The following is a 22345-nucleotide window of genomic DNA, read 5'->3' as shown; positions in this document are numbered from 1 at the left end:
ACAATTGCAAAAGGCACAACAGTTAACCCTTGAGGGCTAAGATTGATCATATTGTGTGTGCATTAAATTAAAGCCATGTTTGGAGGTAGAATTGTTTTTAAAAGGTGTTTCTTTTATTCATGCTTTATTCACTTTATTTTATGTACAATGATACATCTTAATAAATGTGCTCTTCCCTAATCCTAACTAAGGGGTTAAAAACCTTTACTATGGTCCTTGGAGAAACTAATCCCCATTATCAAATACATTTAAACCCCAAAACACCCTCTAAAGTAAAAATGACTTAGACATGTTCTCAAATAGTGCTAATATAAAATGTATTGAGGGGGCAACAAGGGAAAAAAAATACAGACATAGAAAATAATAAAATGTATTTCACCTACAGGAAAAAAAAGGGGATTAGGGTGTTACACCTGAGTGCACTTAAACCAACAGTGGAGGTCAGGGGAGAGTCTGAAATAACAGATTCATGTTTATCTAACTAATCACCCTAAACTTTTAATAATTTATTGCGGATTATACGTTTTCAATTTGCAGTCATGTTCACAGATTTATCACACAACATGGCATTTCACCCCCAACAAGATATAACATGCTTCACAAAAGACAGTGGATTAAAAAAATCAATCATATAAAGGCTTTAGCTGTGTCAGCCTTTCAAACACACCCATCTCCAATAATATTTCTGAAAGACTTAACTGTCTTCTGCGCAACTAGCTAACAAAAGTCAGCCAGGCTTTTTGATGTCAAAATAACAGAAGTAAAGAATTTGGTCAAGCACACAGGCTGGGGAGCCTTGTTATAGGGCTGTGACAAGCTGGAACAACACTGTACAGGATGACCCCGTTGAGCAAGGCCACAACATCAAGTGCTGCTCTGATTCGAAGCTAGGATAGGGTCTGCACCAGAGAAGTTGGACAAGTCTAAAAAGTGGAGGGGATATAATATATGCTGTCAAAGTCAGAACGGTCCCAATGGATGATTGGAACTGTAGTTTAGGAGGAGTGTAGAAAGCGGTTAAAGGCGTTGTAGGCCGACTCTAGGTCAAACAGCATCTGGCGCACCTGAGAGTCATCTAGCTCATCAGAGGCAGACATGCTGCTGAGGGTCGTCAACCTAGGGAGAAAGATCACAAACATGTGATCACAGGATTGACAGCCACACATTGATTGACAGACCATTTGTTCAAATCTACATAACCATACAATGTGCTTCTTGCATGCTGTATGTAGAAATGTGTCAATAAAATGTTAAATTAGGTGGTGTAGTAACACTAGCACAAAGAAATGTTGTATATAAAAAGCTTTATGCAGCAGTTTCATAGCTTAAATATTATGAATGAATCTCTTTCTTACCAAAGGCTGACTTTGTCCTTGGCCTCAGAGTCAGGTGGCATGTTGCTCATTCTATTCATGGTCTCCATAAGTTCTCTTAAGTCAGGCTGGATCTGATGAACAAAACAAACAAACCCAAACAATCAATCCACCAATCAAACATGATCAAGTGTAGAAGGGATGATTAAGGACAGGAAAATGTACCTCATCCATGGCCCGGATCTCTAGTCTCAGCTTGTCCATAACAGTAATGAAGAGCTAAAGGAAGGAGAGGGGGAAATAACAATATTGTTACACAATATGACAGACTTTTCTACTGTCCAGATTGTACATGCACTCATAACCTTGATCCTAACATGTCTGTTCTCGGGGGAGGATCAGTATATGACTGCTCTTGCCTGTGAAGCATTTACAGGCAGTTTAAGGTTTCCTCAAACAAATGTTTGTTTTATGGATAGTACTGGGAGCCATAACAGCCATCCACATTTTTCAGTCAGTTTTAGTAGGTCTTCGTTGTTACATGGATGGTCCTATTGGACAAATGCAGAAGTGGCAAAGCCAATCTGTTCCACCCTATGGAAGTTCCTTTTTAGAGACCAGTGCATTCAAAGTCAAAAAGAACTTAAAGTGCTGCAATGACCCTGACATTTTGCTGACTAGAAGCCAAAACCAAGCACTTAAAATTTGAAACCCTTAAGTGGAGGTTTTAATATGTCATGCATGCTGGAGAGACGTACAGATACTATATCTGCAATGCAGCGATTGAGGTTGCCCTTGTCATCCTTGATGGTAATTGGTCGGTCCTCCTTGATTCTCTCCATAGCCAGCGGGCAGTCAAGCTGCCAAACAACAGAGTGGGTGGTAATAATGTTAGTGTGTGTTAGTGAATACACAACATACTATACATTCCTCTTTAATACATGTTTTCATATAGGAGTACTGCAAATAGAAGGCACTGTTCAGTCATTTTAACACATTAAATGCTATACATTAGGTATATAACAGTATGCAGTATTTTATCAAAGCATTCGGTGTGCCTCCTACGAACCGTAGGAGGCAGACATATCTTTTCTGTTTAATACGGTCTTCTTACAATTGTCATCAAGTTTTGGAAATTATAGGAAAATTACAGGCATATCATAATACCACAGTTTGTGTGTGTTGAACCAACACACACAAACTGCGGTATTATGATATGCCTGTAATTTTCCTATAATTTCCAAAACTTGATGACAATTGTAAGAAGACCGTATTAAACAGAAAAGTTATGTCTGCAAGCATTTATTTGCCACTGTCAGCAACACATCTAACATGATGTCTAATTCACGCCGTCATCACCGGGCACAACCCTTGCAGCGTCGAGCTCGAGCAAGGACAGTCCACTCGTTAGCCAAAACACAACGATCTCTCGCTGCTGCCTTTCAACGACAACATCAGAAAAACAACTCACTCTGTACTTCCTGCAGAAGTCATCAATGGACCCCACATCCGACCCCTGAACCTGTTTGAAGGCGGCCTTGTACTGGACCAGCAGTCTCGAGCAAGCAGCCGTGTACCTGAGTAAGACACCCCAATCAGTCTCCAAGTCCACACAGAACCATCCAGACACTCTGAGATGCTGTAAGGTAGGAACTCACTCATTGGGAGTGACACAGTCTTTGATGTAGGCCTTCTCCAGAGCTTGGAGGGTCTTGACGACAGCAAACAGCTCGGCCATGTTGTCAAACCTCCATAAAAAGATGATGATAGTAAGGCTTCATGTAATGACCGCAGGTAACAAGAAAGCTGGGACACTTTTAGCCTTGTCAAGATAGAAAGGGCACTTACTTTTCTCTTTCTCTTGCATTTTTATACAATTTTACTTCCTAGGAATAGATTTTAAACATGCGTTACAACAGGCGTGATTTGGCTTCCCAATAGAAGAAAGATAAAAACCATCTCAAACCACAACTGCAATACCACACAAGTATTAACTCAGCATTTCTAATTGACAACATTGTATTTTGTTAGACATAACAATCTCAACCCAGTAATGTTATTTGGATATTACATGGCTAGAACTACAATAATACAAGACGACGAGTGGGGAGACTTACCTCATACAACTCTGGTTTATTGACAGGGGCTACAAAACAAACGGCATACAAAGAGTTAGAACTATCAGGACTATGAGTAAAGGAAATGTAATACATAACATAATAATCTGATAACAGTACAAGATGACAGGGACACCCTTTTTTTAAAAACTTTCTAAGGTTACAGTGCCTACCTCCTCCAATCCCTCCTGTAACTGCTATTCCATGGAACATGGTGGCAGCCGATGTCTCATGAGATGATCTGTAGTTAACAACAAAGTTATTGATATTAAATTTACATTATTTTAGGCGAATTTATATCCAAAGCAAAGTACAATTACAGCATACAATAGTACAGCAGATAATTCAGGAATAATGTAGGCTAATCATTGGGTCAATCTGACACCATTTCCATTTAATCGAAAGTGACACAGCAGGCTAATGATAACCACAATCAAAATTATAGTTGCTGAAGGCTGGAAGGACCTAATTTACCAATAAAACTAATATCAGTCAGAAATCTACACGTTAATACTTAACAGGTAACCGTTAATTTAGATGAGCACAAACTATTGCGATAATATGTAGCTTTCCATAAGTACCTAGCATATAAATAAGCCACAACATTAGCTTTCAGCTAAACTAGCCTCCTCCATTTCCTTTGTGAATTGTTTTAGCCGATACAAACACGCGTACTTATATACTGTAAACAACATGTATAAAAATACGTGTGAAATACAGTTAGTACCGCGTGTTGTGTTTCGTGTGTTATTACACGGACATTTCAAACACAGATCAACATTTATTGTTAATAATTTGAGACTCACCCCTTGGCCAAATGTAGTGACGTCAACCTAAACAACTAGCGAAATGAAGGACCCCAACCGAAAATACATTAGGTTGCCCATTTGCCTTACTATAAATTACTACATTTAAGAGTGCTATCTTAACGATTTTTATTTCCATTACATTTTATTTTATTCATATATTTTGCGCACAAAACATATGGTTTGAAAAAAGGTTGCGTGTAGTTGACTGACGCTCATTTACAGAAGGACATTCTGGCAACTCTGAGTCTGAGCGCGCGATATTTAAATAGAACAAGGACATCAACAGCGTCTCTGCAATCTGCCATAAAATCAAAATAAGAACAGCATCTCTACAACAAGGTACGCAAGTAGCTTCACAATAGCGTATTTATTAACTGACATTACACTTAAATGTAAGCACGTCTTTTTTCTATAATCAAAGTAGTAGCTAGATTTGTCGAGTAGACCTCGGTCAATCTCCACCTGCCTGGACTATACTTTTCGGTTCGCTCCGAAATCAGCACTTTGTAGTACAATACTATCTTGTTATAAATGCGGATATGCTAGCTAGAAGTGCATCCTGTGGACTATTTAGCCATATTTTGACTTTCCTGGTAAACAAATGTTGTAATAATCAAGATGTCCTTATTCTCCCTAATAAAAAGACAGCTAGGATTCATATGCAAAGCTCCCACTGTCTACCAGCCACCCAGCCAGCCAGGCCTGCTCTGCCACGATGAAAACATCCAAATTAGCACTGCAGACGTCAGAGCAGTGTGGGGTCTGGTTTGACACCGTGGATCTAAAAGTAAAAGCTAAAAAGGTAGAATTTGTTGAATCGTGCTGACTGCTATGTAATCGTTGTGATGGCCTTCTCTTCCTAATTAGTGTGAAATCAAAATCAGATTTCATGTATAGATTATAAAAACATTCTCTGCATCTCATGTTTCAGAAAAAAATGGTCCGTCCCATCTCCAAACAGCTCAATCCCCTAGCAAGAAATGGAGGATACACATTGGGAGTAGCGTTAAACTTCACTCAGACTAAGATCCAGATGCCTAACACTAAACAGAGTTCCATAACTGCATTTTTAGCTCCAGCACACAGTGGTAAGTCTTTCTACACAGATGGAAACAAGCACTTGGTTAATTAACTCAGACCCATGTTTTAATATTATTGCTGTCAACAACAACTGTGATGTGATATGATTCAGGCATTCAATTATTACTTTGATCACTGATGTTTTCTCCTATGACCTGGCCCAACAGTTGTCAACCAGGCACATGCAGAACCCAACGTGGAGCCCGCTTACACTTCATCATCTACCTCGACAGGAAGAAGCACCACATCAACCAATCAAAGGAGCTCAGGGACCAAACATAAACAAGAGATTGGCCCACAGCTGTCTGAGGAGCACAGGGTGGATGTAGGCTGTGAGTGGAGCAGAAAGAAAATGGGGGAGACGGAGGCTACACCATGGCCAGAGGTCATCACCCCCCCTGTAGACATGTACCATGCTTCTGAAGAGGAGAAAGAAGACAAAGGCACGGAGGAACCAAAAAGAAAGATGGACATCTATAAACACTCATCCCAAATGGAGAACGTCTCCCTGGGGGAGCCGTGTAGTGGGAATCTATGGAGCACCTGCAGCAGCCCACAGTACAGTCAGCATCGCGCTGAGCCGGATCAGATGGATTGCGTAACACATGAGTCAGAGGATCGGGATGTTCGGACTCGAGCGAGGCATGAATGCACAGGAAGTGTGATGTGTGAGAGCCTGCTGAGTGAGGTGGGATTTGGACTGGGCGCTAGAGGGAGAACCTCCACACAGAGGACACCCGTCTCGACCCCCTGGATGTCACAGGATGGAGGCAGTCAAGAGAACCACCCTCTGTCGACTTTGGCTGCACGTCCAATGACAAGAGCTCCCCTCAGCCCACTTGGAAACGCTCTCCTCAGCCCTCAGAACAGGTGGATAGAAGCAAATCCACAGAAGGCTGTTCTGCATGGGCCTCTGAGTGACACGGAGATGTTGTTCACGCAGGACTCTGAAGGCTTCAGAGTGATAGCACATCGAGGTCCCAGTGTGCAATCCAGGAGCTGTCCAAAGGATCACACTAACGTAGCAGCTGGTAGTAAAGACAGAGGACTGCCTACCTGTGTTGCACTAGATCAGGAAAATGAGTTTTTTTTTACCCAAGACTCTGAGGGAAATGCAGTCATCAAACATTGTGATTTTGTATAATATGTGTGTCCAGGATCTCTCCTTAAACAGATGGTAAAGATATATTATAGATTGTATTTATCTGTTAAATATCTGCTTTGTACATATACTAGTCTGTTTTCAAATCATTACTACAGATTTTGTTTTTCCTAAATGTGCTGCTTGTTAACCAGGTAGTTGAATACACTAGCAGCAGACACTGAGACAAGTATTGGACAATTTTTATTTATTTAGAAAAACGTATAGTCACATTTATATTGTATTCATTTATGTTGACTTAAACGTTGTGAAAGCACTAATGGTGAACTAATTTTCTATGCTGGTGTCTCTACGCATCTTTGCCCGATGCAAAGCCCAGTACGCAATAAAGTTGGTGTAATAATAATGGATGGGCACAAACTGTCAATTTCTATTATGTTTTAGCATAAAGGTATACAGTGCTGGTAATCTAATGATCATGTACTGTTGACATCAAAAGTATAAAGACCCTTCTATGCACAATTACCCCACCTGACACAAAATATTCTTACGGTTGTAAAAGCTGCATTTTGAAAGACTATATATACTTTTGATTAGAAGGCACATTGATTTATACTGAATTCCTCTACTAACAGACCTCTGAACAATTAGTTGCTTTATAAGAGCTGCTTGAACACAGTAAAATCTGGCCAGGCTTAAACCTCACTGAGTTTTAACTAGAATGTACAACACCATCAACATAGATAATCAGCTTTTCAGCATAATTGATCTTACATAATAAGGCAAACACAAACAATTCTACGGCTTCTGTCATACTATAACATACTGTATACTTTTTACTCATAGCATCTAGGCCTCAATTTAATACGCCAGCCAATGAAGTATCTGCACTGTTCTATATCCTGTTTTAACCCCTTCAGCTGTCATGATTACTCCTGCCATACCTTCACCCTCTCTGCCGCTGATCAACTGAAAAACACCCCAAACATCAAATATAAAGAAGCACAAACCAAGAAACAGTGAAATACTGACCATCTTTAGGTGAAAAGAATCCCTTTTAGGTCTGAGACATACTGTACTTCACTATTTCAAATTGGACACAGGTGTAAATAGGAAGTACGTACTGTATGTAGCCATTACCATACTTATATAAATGCCTTTATTGCTATGGCACACAAATGTAAGACAAATGAGGTGTTCTTCAGTGGTGAAGGCGCTACATGGGACAACAATTTATAAAGTGGAATTCCGACGTGTTAGATTCCGGGTGTAGTGGCATACACCCTGTAATTGGACGACATATTTTGTGGGTGTCTGGTTGAGCACTCAGTGGAGTGATTTGAGGATTGTGGGTAATTGTGTTTCGTGATGTGTTCTGCATGAACGATTTGTTCACTTTTAACAAATCTCTAATATGACTCGGGAGTAACGAGTCGTCTCAGAGAGTGATTCGTTCATCTTCTCGTGGCCGTGCATCGTGAAAGATGAATAGGCTCAGTAGAGGAAACAGAAATGATTCATTCGCCACTCTACAGGGTCTTCAGGTATGAGTCTTTAGTTCATTTTTCATGTGACTGACATTTCTGATTGGTTTAAAATGAATCGGTTTTCAGCATATTATATGAAAATGCTATTATTTTGAGCCATGTTCGAGAACAGACATTTTTTTGGGGGAAAGATAGTTTTCGATTTATTGACTAGAGTTAATTAAATTGTCGGAACTGACCGGAAATTTAATTGTTATTTTTGTATGCTTTTAATTTGTAGAGTTATGGTTACAGACTATCTCTCTACCTCCCTACACTCATATGACAAAGTCTTATATATTGGTTTTTGTTATTGTAAATTACTTTGGCCAAGATAATCGAATTGTGAAAATCAAATACCGTGACAACCTTAATCTCAATGCTAAACTACAACCAATTTTTTATTAGCTTAGTGCAGTTGTTTCTGCTTGCTACATCAGGTTACCATCATCTCCGTGCATTGAACCCATTCCCTTATCCACAAAAGCACAAGGGATGATGATGATGATGTTGGGGATGAAGCAGCGATCAGCCAGCGATCTCTGTGGGTTCCGTCACCAGTTTAGAACCATCCCAGACGGTCTTGAACTGCTCAGGGACTGGGAACTCTCTCTGTGGAACATGCAGAACGATAGAGAGGGTCAGCAAACACACACACACACACACACACAGAAAGGCACGGACACACACTTACGAAGTCATCATCACCCTGAGGTACCAGGATATTCATCTCAGAGCTCTTGGCACTGACTATCTCACAGTCTAGGGCCTCCTTGCTCAGGTAGACATGGCAGCCCTCTGTCTTGTTGATGGAGATGGTGGGAACCTTCCCTAGTACCTGGATAAGCAACAGAAGCAACACAACCAAAACTCTCTAAAAACAATACACAATGAGGTGGTACTAAGAAATTATTTGTAATAATGATCATGGCATGTGTCCTCACAATTATGTACATTTCTTCATATTATAGTTGGAGTTCAGGATGCACACACAAGACCTGAGCTTTAATGTGAGTTGAGTTTCCTCAGTGAAAGTCTTTACTTACCTGCAACTTAATGTCCTTGGAATTGATGATCTCTACAATACCAACCACGTTGTCAAACACCAGGCCCAGCTTCTGACAGTTGTCTGTGAGAAGTCATCCTCATAATCATCAGGGTCATAGTCTTATAGGTAACATGAATACATTACATTTACATTTATTTGGCATTTACTCGTTTTGCCAACCATACAAATTGTGCATTTTGAAAGTAGAGCAGAATATCAAAGATCAAATAAGTACACAGGTGAATACAGTGAATAGGCAGTCGTACAATGCTAGACAGCATCTTAGCGAGTGCATTGTGTGGTAGTTAATGAATAGTAGACCGGGACTCACCAACAATGATGGAATTGATCTTGCCCCTGATCTGCAGGGTGGAGTTGCTGCAGCTGTAGATATAGGCAACCTGGCACAGCTCTGTGTCCTCGATGATCAGGTCATGATTCTGCTCAAAGTTCTCCTGCAGTGATAACCAACAACAACCAGGAGGTAGTGAGTCAACGTTCGTCATGGGTTGACCTTAGACTCCAAAGGCACATGCCACATAAGTTTACTTAACCGATGCCTTTTGTTTATTTACGCCTGTGAGTTTTTGCAGTTTGAATGCATAGACAAAGAAAGACCATGCCTTAAAGTCCTCTCAAATCTGGCACCTACATGGGCAAACTGTTATCAGTAATGAACTGGTTTCTGTGTGTCGAACCAGCGGTAGAGACACGCACCACGCGCCATTTCTTTCCCTCCAGCTCCAGCAGAGGGGGTCTTTTCTGGGGGGGGGCTCTGCCAGAGAAGCCCCCGGGGGCCCTGTTCCTGGAGGTGGTGGAGGGGTGGACCCCTCCCTGGGATCGCAGGCCAGGGTTCTTGTGAGTCTTCTGGTTGTCCGAAATATGTTTCAGGCCTGGCAGAGAGTGAGTGCGTGAGAGAAGATAGAGCTCTTTTTAATCTATACTCTTGTCAACCCACAGTTTTCTTACATTACATTTACATTTAGACATTTAGCAGACGCTCTTATCCAGAGCGACTTACAGTAAGTACAGGGACATTCCCCCGAGGAAAGTAGGGTGAAGTGCCTTGCCCAAGGACACAACTTTATTTTGCACAGCCTGGAATCGAACCAGCAACCTTCTGATTACTAGCCCGAATCCCTAACCGCTCAGCCACCTAACTCCTAACTTCCTCTTAATCTATTCTCCTCATGCCCCTTGTTAGTTCTTTCACAAGATGGCTCATCAAACTCCTATAGGTGACCTACCACTGGTGATGTCCTCCCCCTGGTTCAGCTGGGCGAACAGGGCTGCATGCTGGCTGGCCGTGCGATCAGGCTGGGGAGTCTCATCCATGGAGCCTGGGGGAGGTCCGGGGGGAGGGGGTGGTGGTGGTGGAGGGGGGCAGGGGTAGCCAGGGACGGGCGTGCAAAGTGTGGAAGTAGCAATGGGACCCTGTGAAGAGGGAGTTACATGGGATGAATCAGCCAGCGTTGGGACCTGGGTACGTCGATGATGGGAGAGCTTGCCTTGGGACAGGTCTAGAGTTCACCACATTCTAACCTTTAAAATAGGTGGAAAAATACAATTTTAACCAAGTCCAGGGTTGAGTATAGACCGTTTTTGGAACCTAACCTGACTTCTACTCAGTAGCGTACAGGAATTTATTGACAGATTTAAGGAATACTGATGGATGACGTAAGGACACCTGTGACATGCCCATCATTTTGGCACGGGATGTCCAACAGGTTCAGAAGCGTGTGATGGTCAGGCATCCACACACTTTTGGCCATATAGAGTTCATTGACTCATAGACACACACACACACACACAGACATACACACACACACCTCTCAGTCTGTCTTCCAAATCCACAACAGCCAGCCCAGCTGCCAGAGTCTGTCACACAGTCCATCAAAACTTAAACAACGTCAGCAACTGCTGGCCGAGTGCACACACACACGCAGGGGTGCTGAGGGTCATGAAAAGTTCATCTCTCACGTTCAGTTCCTGTAGGGTACAGCTCAGGAAGTTCACTCATGACCTGTAGTTCTACGTGTTGCACATTTAGTATGCTGTAACTACAAAACCCTCCTGTTCCCCTACAGTAGCCATTTAAGCATAGAGAATGTATAAGATCCCAATTATTTTGTGCGTTTTTGACTTGTGTGTGTTGTGTACGTGTGTTCCTGAGTTAACACGCGTGTGCCTGTGTGTGTGTGTGGGGGGGTTGTGTGTGTGAATGTGTGTGAATGAGCGTGTCACTAACCCTTTTGGACAGCAGGCGTCAGCTTTAGGGAAACTAAGCCGGCTAGTTTAAGTTACATCGCGGTGTGTTAGGGAACAGGTGTGTCTGGCTCGACGCACACTGGCCTTTTTGTTGGTTTTCTTCAGTGAAGAAAGAAAACCGTCATTCAACTAAAGACTAAGTGCCACCTGTTGATACAGCACACTTATTCCCCCCACTTACCCCCCTGCTCTGGCTGACGGCAGGCTCCACAGCTGACACACAGACACACACGCACATGCTTGCGCGTCAGATACAAAAAAACACACGCGCACACACAGTTTCACGTTGAGTTTGGTCACAAAAACTCATACTTTCTTTCCCAAGGATGCCCTGGTGTTTATAGAAAGGACACTTTTTTGAAATGAGTCATTCGCTAATGGAGGAACAAGAGGGAACACAAACACTGGTGGACAGCGAACAAGGCAGGAGGGGACATGACACGATGTTCTTTGTTGTTGCCAGCAGCCATGACTCTTCCCTAGATCACAAGCTATCTCCGGACAGATCTAGTCCCAGGCCTAAGTTGTTACTACAGAGCTAACATCTTACGTAAGCACTCATACATAGTAAAAGTGGGTGGGATAGAGAAGAGAGGGGGGGGTACAATTGCTCAATTGAAACCCAGTGTCCACCCAGGTTCCAACCCTCCCCCGGCAACGACATCTGTGTGTGTGTGTGTGTGTGGGTACTCACTGTGTTGCTCCAGACAAGACCAGTGGTGTGGTGATGTCTGATGTAGTTCTGCAGCTCTGTCCAGATTGACAGGTAGGAACGTACCCACTCCACATGCTGTTTGTCTCTGGAAACAAAACACACACGTATAAAAGTAGACCGATAACAGAAGACAAAGTAATTAAACAGGATACAGTCTGTCAAGAGCGAGAAATAAAGAGAGAGAGGAGCATTAAGAACAGTCCTTTTTAGGATGGGTACTTCCAGGAGTCCAGATCAGAGACTGACCTTCAGGGGGACTACAGGGCTGTGTTTATATGGAGCTGAGGAGGAGCACCAGGAACACAGTGATACGTGAAGGGAGTCAGGTGGCTGAGCGGTGAGGGAATCGGGCTAGTAATCCGAAGGTTGCCAGTTCGATTCCCGGTCATGCAAACTGACGTTGTGTCCTTGGGCAAGGCATTTCACCCTACTTGCCTCGGGGGAATGTCCCTGTACTTACTGTAAGTTGCTCTGGATAAGAGCGTCTGCTAAATGACTAAATGTAAATGTAAGATACGTACGAGTCTTTGTAGTCCTTAAGGACTCTGTTGGTGTAGAAGATGGCAGCATCGTTCATCTCCTTCACGTAGGGACCGGGCTTCTGAGTCTGAGGCACAGCAACAGACAGACAGAAAGATGTGGTTCAGAATGCAGAAATATGTACATGTCGATTGAAATTCATGGAGATATAGACATAACCACAAAGAGATGTGCTTCTCAGCCATTTTTGTCACCTCCTATTTACTAAACATCCCTTTTTGGTGCAAAAGTGTTACTTTAAGATACAGTGTGAAAACACAAAAACAGGTGCGGCTCCCGTAGTTTTGTAACGCAAAGACCAGGTACCGGAGAGGCCGGCCACGCTGACTTCAAACAGATTTGACGCAAATCATTTGAGAAGAATGTGTAGCCTGTAAAATTGTGTACCACAAAGCTGGCATCAAGTCCAGCTCATTCATTAAGCATTTCAAGTAGTAAGGCTTTCACCTTTGGGGTACTTTTGGTGTTATACCAGCAACATTCAAGGGAAGCAGGAAGTGTGTTAGTACTATATTTGTGAGAATGTCTATCGGTATATTGTGTGTGTGTGTTTACATGTATGTGTGTTCCCTCACCACGGCGACCCAGCCCAGCGCTGGGATGCTCTCACTGACAGCCGACAAGTGGTTAAAGAGGCTGCTGCCACGGTTACGCTCCCGAAAGCTCTGGATCAGATGGATCTGCTCCGATATGGGTTTCAACAGGTCCGAGAGGTCTGTCTGGGGGGTGGGGGGGTGGAGGAGAGGGAAACAGAGGAGGGGAGATTGGGGGTTTGGTTCGACCTAGGTGAAAACATTATTGGTAACAGTCAACAGAAACTATAACTCCAGGCTCCCAGCTCCAGCCTCCCTCCCCTCAGCAGCATTCCAGAGTCCCACTGGCCATGTAAGGCACTGAGCTCTACCCATGTTTACAGTTTACCTTCACTCAGCCTCCACACAACCAGGAACAAGAACACTTTGTTTCCCAGGTGTTAAGCTAGCAGCTAAAGATCTTATTTTGACCTGCATCTATGAGGCCTTTGCTGTGTACAGTGCACATTTGTAGATAGGTAACCTAATTTGAGTCGTTTCTGTGTGTTATAATATAATATGATGGGGAGGTCACATGGATTTTGTTCTACTACTGCGGCAACTGCTACACTGTACAATACTGTGGTTTGTACTACAGTAATATAAGAATATCCATTGTGTACTTGTAAACATTCATGTTCAAACTGAATTACCGAACTGCTGAATTCAGCGATTCCAGTGTTGGTGTAGATGCGCGCGGAAATCAGATGCACATGAATTCCATAACGCAGTACAGACAGGCCTTTCACTGCACCAGCGGCTGGTTCATAGGGCATTCCCACAGTCTGCCACTGGAACTCATGGTCCCATTGAAATCAATCTGAGACAGTGAGGTAGGTATTTGAGGAAAAATATTGACAATTGCGAATTTGAATATTGAATAATAATACTATCCTGAGACAAATACAATGTACGAGTGAGTCATGTCGTCAGTTTGCCTATGCCAATCCTGCTCTTATTGTCGTGTCTCCATTTCTATGTTTGCATCTTAACTGTGTGTGTGAGAGACTTGGCATCAAGCAACATACACACACACACCCCCCACACACCCACACAGGAGCTCAAATATAGAACATGGCCATAAAAAGACACAGAGGACAGGCCAAGAGAAAAGCCAGAGGTTTATAAGAGTCCCTCTGCTGACCAGGTTCTCCACAAGGCCTCTCTACATAGAGGGCGGAGCTCAGGCCATCAATGGTCTTTTTAGACGGCGAGTCAGTGTGAAAGAACCCCCAGCTTCAAGCTGATGGGCCTGGGAGGAATACAGGATCAGGAGTGGGAGACTGTTTACATGTGGACGATCCACAGGGATCGCTGGCTGGGACACGCGTTCAATTCACTTATAAATGTCCTAAAAGAAAAAGTGTATGATAAATGACTTATATCAATAAAAAATAAAGTAAGCAGCATCCCAGAGAGAACCAAACATCAATGGGATGATTTCATGTTTATAACATGAATATGCCCCTGAATGAATACATTTGGGAAGGTGTTGCCTTGATGTTTTGCCATGCTCATCCACGGTGTAACTCACGAGTAAGTCATCCACTCATCCACTGAGACAGATTTATTAGGAATGAATTACACGCTGAAGGATGACAAACCTAGTTGAAACATCTACAGGACATTCTCCAAACTGATTTAATCCATCCCGTGTTGAGAACGGCGGACTGGCATTGATGAAAGCTAGACAAAGGAAGTAGGAATGTTACTTAGTTGTACCTGTGCAGGCTCTTGGTGTGTGGCGGTCATTTTGAGGAAAGTCCTTTGGATCTGCAGGGCATTGTTCACCATCTCTGCCTGTCAATTGCAAAGGTCAGGGGTAAAAAGGTCAAAGCTCTGATACATTATCAAGTTCAAGTCATAAGCTTGTTTGTTCACAGCAGATACTGCTAAGTGACATAAAATACATGTTGGTTAATGCCAGATGAAACTACTGAATGCGCTGTCTCTTTAACACTCCTCTCTACACAGAGCAGGCAAACTGTTTCTGGATGAGGACCCAAAAGGCATGTTTAGCATCGGGGAATAGACCTCCTCTTAAGGAGTAGGGAAACCCAGCGAAGATTTGCCCCTAAAAGGAGTTTTCCCAACTTACAGAACTCACCCAAACACCTCCTCACTCAGTCCGATGGGAGTGTGAGGCACAAAGAACTGTTTTCTTTGGAGGTAGAGACACAAGAAGGCAAACAGAGTTGTTTTTGTGTGTTTGAGTAATTTCCCACCCATTGCTCAGGGTTCACTGGTCTTTTTTGACAATATAACCATCAAGCTTTTGTAGCCAAGAATTGGCCTCATGAGCACCATTCTGGAAAGCCTTCTACTCTCGCTGGGGCAGAGCGAGGGCCCCGAAAGCTTCGACTAGGAAGCACACACGTACACAGAGGGGTACTCACGTGTTTCTCCACATCTGCTCCTATCGCACGGCTGTTCCTCAGGTACTCTGACACTGGGCCCCGCAGCAGACAGTCATAGGCGTCCACGTACTGGGACACTGCAGAGAAGAACATGTTTTGAAATGTGTTTCGTTTGGTATGATACCTACCACAGCCATGTAGAACTTATGACAGTCAAGGGCAGAGCTTTCCACCTCCAAAGGTAGAACTTGCCACAGCCAAAGGTACTGTAGATTAAAATCTGGGTCCAAAATGATAACAGACTTGAATTAATTCACAAATGCAGATTTACCTCCACTGATGCCATTGACACAAGCCCCGTTGTCCATACCATTGGACGCCTGCATCTTAAGGGACACCTGCTCCAGGCGAATCACAGTCTGCTCCAGACGTTCCACGAGCGTTTCCATGTCGACAAGTCTGTAGCGGGAAAGTGAGAGGTAGCAAACCGGCCCATGACAGCTCCAGGACCGCAAAACAGTAAACCATGGATTAACATACCCTAACTATTAACTGTGGACAATTTAATATAGTTCCAGAATTTCCCAGAATCCTCTCGTGCACAAAATATTTGGATGTTCTGTGAATTTGTATGTATGTATGTATTTACATTTAGCAGACACTCTTATCCAGAGCGACTTACAGTAAGTACAGGGACATTCCCCGAGGCAAGTAGGGTGAAGTGCAAGGACACAACGTCATTTTGGCACAGCCGGGAAACGAACTGGCAACCTTCAGATTACTAGCCCAATTCCCTAACCGCTCAGCCACCTGACTCCTGTATGTATTTATGTATGTATGTTTGTATGTACTGAGTGAAGTTTCTCCAGCTGTTTGGGCTCCCAGCCCCAGAGACACGCTTTCAGCAAGAAGCTTCTCGATCAGGAATGGAACACAGACGGGTGGAATAATTTCAAAAGTGCATAAGAATTAAGTAAATTGGTCCCCTTGTCCCCACAACCAATCAGGATGGTACAAACGGGGATTGTGTGAAAAGAAGGAAGTCATTCTGTAGAGATGGACACAACCTAAATTCACAAAACTGACATGGAAGTTCACCACCCTGAAGATTGAAGGTTTTTTGGAAACGCTCAACATCTCCCACGTGTTGCTACATCAAGAACCTTGTGTGAGGATTTAGCAGTGGCTGTCAGTGCATCTTAGTCAGATGTCTCAAGAACACCTGGTGCAAAGCCAAGTTCAATGACCTCAGCTGGAGTATGGAGGTACAGAGGCAGTAAAGTCTAGTAGCTCATGAGTGTCCTCACAATATATCTCCTATATAATCATTCTATACAACTTTTATTGATTTGAAACTATAGATAGATATGCAAAACCACCATTCATTGTATATATCCCGTTTTCATTTGTATCTCCATAGACAACATAAGCAGGTCAGGTGGGGCTTATTACTCTGTCATCCGTTCCCTTCTCTCACCCCTGCAATCAATCCCAGAGAACACACTTTCACATGAAAAAACTAAAGTGAGGAAGAATTGTGAAGCGTGATGTAGTGGGGGTCGACAAGCAGGGATTGGTAGTGATTATGTGGAGGTTGGAGGGTTCCAAGTTATCTGTAGTGTATTTCCTAGACAGGGAAACACGGTCAGGAGAGGTGTGCAGACTGGTTATGGTCTTGTAACACCTTTATAGAGTATTATCTTGCCAGTAAGAAATGCCAACCATGTGAGAGGGGTATTTCCGATGGTCAGTTTAACCAGTCCAGGATTGGGGGTAGTGTGGGTTGGCATGGTTTTGTGTTGGGCCAGGACACCCATAACCACACACAAACATCAATTCATGTTGTGTATCATGGTTGAAAACCTAAATCGGTTGGCTGTTAGAACCATTTTTTAAATGAAACTTGAATCACAATTCGTTCGATGAATTCATTATATTGTTTTTATTTGTCCACACACAACTTTTCTCTCATTCTGTCATTCATCGGTGTCTCTCACTCCCTTCTTACGTTGCGTAAGAAATCGCTGATGAAAAGGCCGGAAAAAAAAGGCTGTTGGTAGGAGAAATCGACACAAATGCACCTAAGGAAAAGAAAGGAATGCTTGAATTGTCATTCATCTGCCAGCTGCATTACACAAGAGTGGGAGCATGGTTTCACCCTACGTGTGTGATAAGTGATAGACTTTTGGGAGATCATGGACCCTAACCCAAAACCTGCCTCTACCGGCACTGAAGTACGCAGGTGAATCACTGACTCAGTCAACGGGTCATAGGTCCCGCAACAGCTATGGTCTCCTGCTGTATGTACCAAAGCCAGGGGAAATAGGACACCCCTATCGGTGAGTTCTTCTTGGTACACAAGTTCCCACAGCAATATGAGACAAAGTAATGGAATGTTGGCAATAATATACAAGTTATTGTTGAATCTGAAAAAGAAACAGTGGGAGTCAACAGCCCTGTGGGTGCAAAACAAAGGCTGTATACCAAGATCTGGACTCCTTAGCAGAAACTGTAGCCTAGTTCTGTTACCATAGTCACACAGACACATTGCAGCTGAAACACCCCCCCAATCGTCAGCTGTGAAAGCAGACATTTTACAGAGAGCAGAATGACCGTAGCCACGTGCTCGATCTCATCTCCTGAACCCTGTGACCAGGTATCTGATCTGGGCTATATTGAGCTAGAACTGCAAAACTGTATCTGTTCTACTGGCTCCCAGCTGGTCCATAGGATGGACATATGTCTGGGGGCTCCACAAGTCTTGCTGTAATACACTGTTGTAAGACTTGAATCCCTTTCAAAAGCATCAGTCAACAGTGTTTCAGGATAATGGATTTATTGATAGGTTTTATACGATTTAAGTGAACATATACGGGCCCAAAATGGCATCACGAGCAGTGGTCTCTGTAAGCTGTAGGTCTATTTAAGTCACAGGCCTCACCTCCTGTAATATTCCAATGAGAACAGGTTTATAGCTTGTTCCGTTTCAGTGGAATTTTTGCCACTGGATTCCAGTAATATTGCATCAATTATAAATACCATGGTAATAAATATAGGCCGAGGTCGTCAAACAAAAGTGCGTTTAAGCATTTAAAGTGGTTATTCTCTGATAAACATCACACCATATCTTGTTTGCATGACTCATCTATATTGTTGACATGACATGTCTTGTGTATTGAACAGGGTCTTTCCCTCTGACAAGGATGCTCGTATAGTTATCGACAGCATGATGAAAAACACAACAAAAACCAGATGGCACACGGTTTTAATGTCTATAGCCTAGTAAGTTAACGGAATTGTCGTTTTCTGGTAGTCTGCATACGTTGCTAATAGCCTAAACGCAGTGATAAAAATATAAGTCACCCAAACCGCAAACAAAGCGTACGAATAGGGCAAGTTTTTTGACGTTTTTCCGTCCTCGTGTTTCCTTTAATTTAGCCAAAACAATGAACTGGACAAGTGCGCACATTTCTATCCTCCAAGCTACCCGGCCGGCGGCCGCACAGTACACCGATCACCGCCGCACACCTTGTCCCTCGATCCAGTCGTCAAAAACACACAGAGACATTCGTTAGGAAACATAAACAGATCACATAACATAAATTACCTTTAAATGTAGGCCCCTAGTGAATCTTCACGTTGTGCTTTCGAAGATTTTCTAATATCCCGGGAAAGATATCGGTGCCTTCCGTCTGCTGCGTCTTACGCAGCCTTCCTGTCAGTCAATGCGCAAAGGACCCTAAACTTCCGGGACTTCCAAATTAAGAAATATCTAGGAAGCTCTCACTGGAGTGGTCAAATCCCCACTAAGTGACAGTAGGTTCCAATCTCTAGGTCTCCAAAAACGGCACCCCCACCCCAGACACTGATTCTAAATATAGAACGTCTGGTTGACGTTGTTGCATAGGCAGCTTAGTCTCAGTCCAGGCAGGCCCATGGCAATGAAATTAGTAATAGTCCTGCACATACTAGTTCTGCATTTGTGAAAGGAATTGTAAAATAAATACATTTCCATCCATTATAAACATTATCTTCTACAAGGGATGTTCATCATTCAATGTAAAGTTTAGACAGGACCTTTGATGTCCGTCCATCAATCCTTCTCTCCCTCCCTCCTTACAACCATCCATTCCATGCCTCTCCTTCATAAATCCATCCCAGAAGCTCTCCTTACATCCGAGCAGCTATGATTTCTGGCCTGCATATTTTTGCGCTGTCATGCTACTCCAGATATATGAGCCAGCATACTGTTACAGTGCGGAAATAGATTCTGCTCCCCTCAGTGACGGGGTTGGGAGGGGTGGCAGGCCTTTGAGCATAATTTATTGATGCCAAAATTTTAAATCATTGATTGGCTTCCATTGGATATTCCGTTTTCTCTTTACCTCTCTGGCGCTATAGGCTGACAGGAGTGTCCGGCGTTATTCAGGGTGTTGGATCCAAAATGGTGGAGAGCTCTTCTGTGACAGTGTTACACCGCATGCCACTGTCACCCTGGAACTCCATACTTTGTCTGATATTTAATCAATGTTGCCCTCAATGCCATAGAGCTACAATACATAATAATCTATATTCAGAATCACTGTGGTTGTCCTTCAGCTGGAAAATGACACACTGTAAATAAAAAACTTTTTTTTAAACATAGAACCTTTTATTTTAATTTAGAGTAAATAGCATCGAAATTCTAGAATAAAGTTTTATACCAACAAGACCATGGCATTTAAATAGTAATAACACTTTACATGCCTTCATCCAGTGACAATGAAAAGCTTCATTATAAAGTTTTTTTGTCATTTATTTTCATATTTTCCCTTGTAAGAAATAGTTCAAGTATAAAAATTCCCAACAATGTAAAATAGCTGATATCTGATAGCTGATATAAAATATCTGATAAATATTAAGAGCAAAATAAGCACAGCTATTGAAACCTTGACAATGACTTTACATTCTAATGTATAAAGCAGCATTTTTGCTTTTTGACAGTATTTTACGTCTGTTTTGTCTTTTCAACAGAATATGCAGAGTACAATCTGCACGCAAATTGGCCTGCATTTAAATAAAGTTTCATACAAAAGGCATCAAACTAGCCAGTGATGACATCATGGCCTAAAGATTCAAAAAGGCAATAACAGAATACAGTGTACAGTGGACATACAGGAATTGTTTCTTAAATAAATTCTACATTAACATTTTGGTTGAGTATGTTAATAGTAATACAACTAAATCTACTCAATAACTTATATGCCTTGAGATGAGTACATAATATTAATACAGTGCCGCCACTAAGTTTCGTTACTTAGAGCGCAACATAGTCAACTCTCAAAATAAATATCTTAAATACTAGATTTCTTTTTTTCCTCCTCTTAAATTGCAGTACAAACGTAAGGCACAAGAAGAAGCCACATACTGGTGTGTGAGGAGCCTGAAAGCCGTCCCATCTCTACTGCCATCCCCACACCTTTCTACACACACGGGGCAGGCCAGTTGTAAAGGTTTAGGTGGGTGTGGTAGGACTAAGAGAGCGGTCTGTGTGTGACCCAGCCTAAGCACAGCTAGTTAGGCTCTAGCAACAGACAGGACAGAGCTGGAAATGCTGACAGGGACAGAACCAGAGAGGGAGGGCTGATGGGGAGAGAGAGAGAGAGAGAGAGAGAGAGAGAGAGAGAGAGAGAGAGAGAGAGAGAGAGAGAGAGAGTGGGGGCCCGCTTTCCAAATGGGCCCAGGGATTAAAATGTGACAGCTCAACAAATGAGCACAAGTGATGCGTTCTTTCCAGAGTGATCTGTCAGAGTGGTACTGGCCTGACTGTCCCTTCTGCATCCCCCCCCCCCTCCACACCACCCCTGCCTCCCTACCGCCCCCATTAGCAGCTGCTCTCCCCCTGTTTTCTCTCTTTCACTCTGACTCCATTCCATAGCACAAAGCCAGACAGAAACACCACTAGGGCCTTTGTATCTGACTGCTATGTACGCAACTGTGTGTGCCTGTGTGTTCCTGTGTGTGCCTGTGTGTTCCTGTGTGTGCCTGTGTGTTCCTGTGTGTGCCTGTGCGTGTGTTTACAAAAATGTACTGATTTGGTGTTTCTCATTGTCAGAAGCATTTTCCCCTCCCTCTTTGTGCCTCCGATGGTTCACCATGCCCAGCTGTGAAATCCATGATGACAGTTTCTATTTATTTATTTTCCTGCAGCTTTTGCGTCCTGGTTATTTATTTGTATTGCATAGGTCAAGAGGTCGAGATACAGAGTAAAAAAGCAACATTCAGCATGAGGAAGATTAAGAAGGTCGTTTTTAAACATGAGCAACATGAGCCATGACTCTTTCACTCTTCTCCACAGCTAGATCCTGGTCAAGCAGAGCTTGACATGTTTCCAGCTAACATGCTGGAAACAGCTCCATTTCCCTGATTCTCAGAAAAAAAGTTCAACTTCAAATGCATTTGAAATGACAAGATTACAACATGGCCCCCAAAATGTCATTATAAATACAGATTATGAGGACTTCCGAACCAAAAGTAGACTTTAGAGATGCCCCTAAGTTCCCTCAAAGAGAATAATCTCCTATGTTTTAGACAGCAATGGGACTGAATAAGGCCTTAATTAACACCTATACCAACCACAGAGATTAGTCCTTGCATTTCTCCTATATAAATAAATACTTTACTACAATAATAATAATAGTAAAAATGATAATAGTAATAATAACGATAATCAATCACCTTTCTTACTTGCTCTGAGTTTTCTCTTATTTTGGGGGTTTAAGCACAGCAAGTTGGAAAGCTACTGTATGAAGTTCCCACCTCACCCTCACCACCATCACCACCATCACCACCATCATCGACATCATCACCATCCTCGTAGCAACTCACTGACCCGCCCACGCCTCCGGCCAATCCCTCT

The 22345-nt window shown here is 42.8% G+C and overlaps 3 protein-coding genes across 3 annotated transcripts; 1 reads left to right on the top strand and 2 right to left on the bottom strand.

Moving 5' to 3' along the window:
- Window positions 1-91: 91 nt before the first annotated feature.
- vps28 (VPS28 subunit of ESCRT-I) lies at window positions 92-4282 on the bottom strand. The gene is made up of 10 exons (XM_067255706.1): window positions 4237-4282; window positions 3604-3671; window positions 3431-3459; window positions 3162-3199; window positions 2972-3061; window positions 2785-2890; window positions 2072-2173; window positions 1539-1592; window positions 1356-1447; window positions 92-1116 (listed from the first exon to the last, which is right to left on the bottom strand). The coding sequence occupies exons 2-10, from the start codon at window positions 3641-3643 to the stop codon at window positions 996-998; spliced, it is 672 nt and encodes a 223-aa protein (XP_067111807.1). The 5' UTR covers window positions 3644-3671; window positions 4237-4282; the 3' UTR covers window positions 92-995.
- A 648-nt stretch (window positions 4283-4930) lies between these two features.
- Window positions 4931-6656, top strand: LOC136962467 (uncharacterized). The gene is made up of 3 exons (XM_067256253.1): window positions 4931-5041; window positions 5171-5327; window positions 5487-6656. The coding sequence occupies exons 1-3, from the start codon at window positions 4955-4957 to the stop codon at window positions 6461-6463; spliced, it is 1221 nt and encodes a 406-aa protein (XP_067112354.1). The 5' UTR covers window positions 4931-4954; the 3' UTR covers window positions 6464-6656.
- Window positions 6654-19219, bottom strand: cap2 (cyclase associated actin cytoskeleton regulatory protein 2). The gene is made up of 13 exons (XM_067256095.1): window positions 19055-19219; window positions 15779-15906; window positions 15487-15584; window positions 14813-14890; window positions 13094-13237; window positions 12500-12585; window positions 11958-12063; window positions 10243-10429; window positions 9713-9888; window positions 9327-9450; window positions 8994-9076; window positions 8642-8785; window positions 6654-8559 (listed from the first exon to the last, which is right to left on the bottom strand). The coding sequence occupies exons 2-13, from the start codon at window positions 15894-15896 to the stop codon at window positions 8476-8478; spliced, it is 1428 nt and encodes a 475-aa protein (XP_067112196.1). The 5' UTR covers window positions 15897-15906; window positions 19055-19219; the 3' UTR covers window positions 6654-8475.
- Between the last annotated feature and the right edge of the window lie 3126 nt (window positions 19220-22345).

Source organism: Osmerus mordax, chromosome 18 (assembly GCF_038355195.1).
Source record: "Osmerus mordax isolate fOsmMor3 chromosome 18, fOsmMor3.pri, whole genome shotgun sequence".
Lineage (NCBI taxonomy): Eukaryota > Metazoa > Chordata > Actinopteri > Osmeriformes > Osmeridae > Osmerus > Osmerus mordax.
Note: the sequence above shows the minus strand (reverse complement) of the source record. Positions and strands in the feature narration are given on the sequence as shown.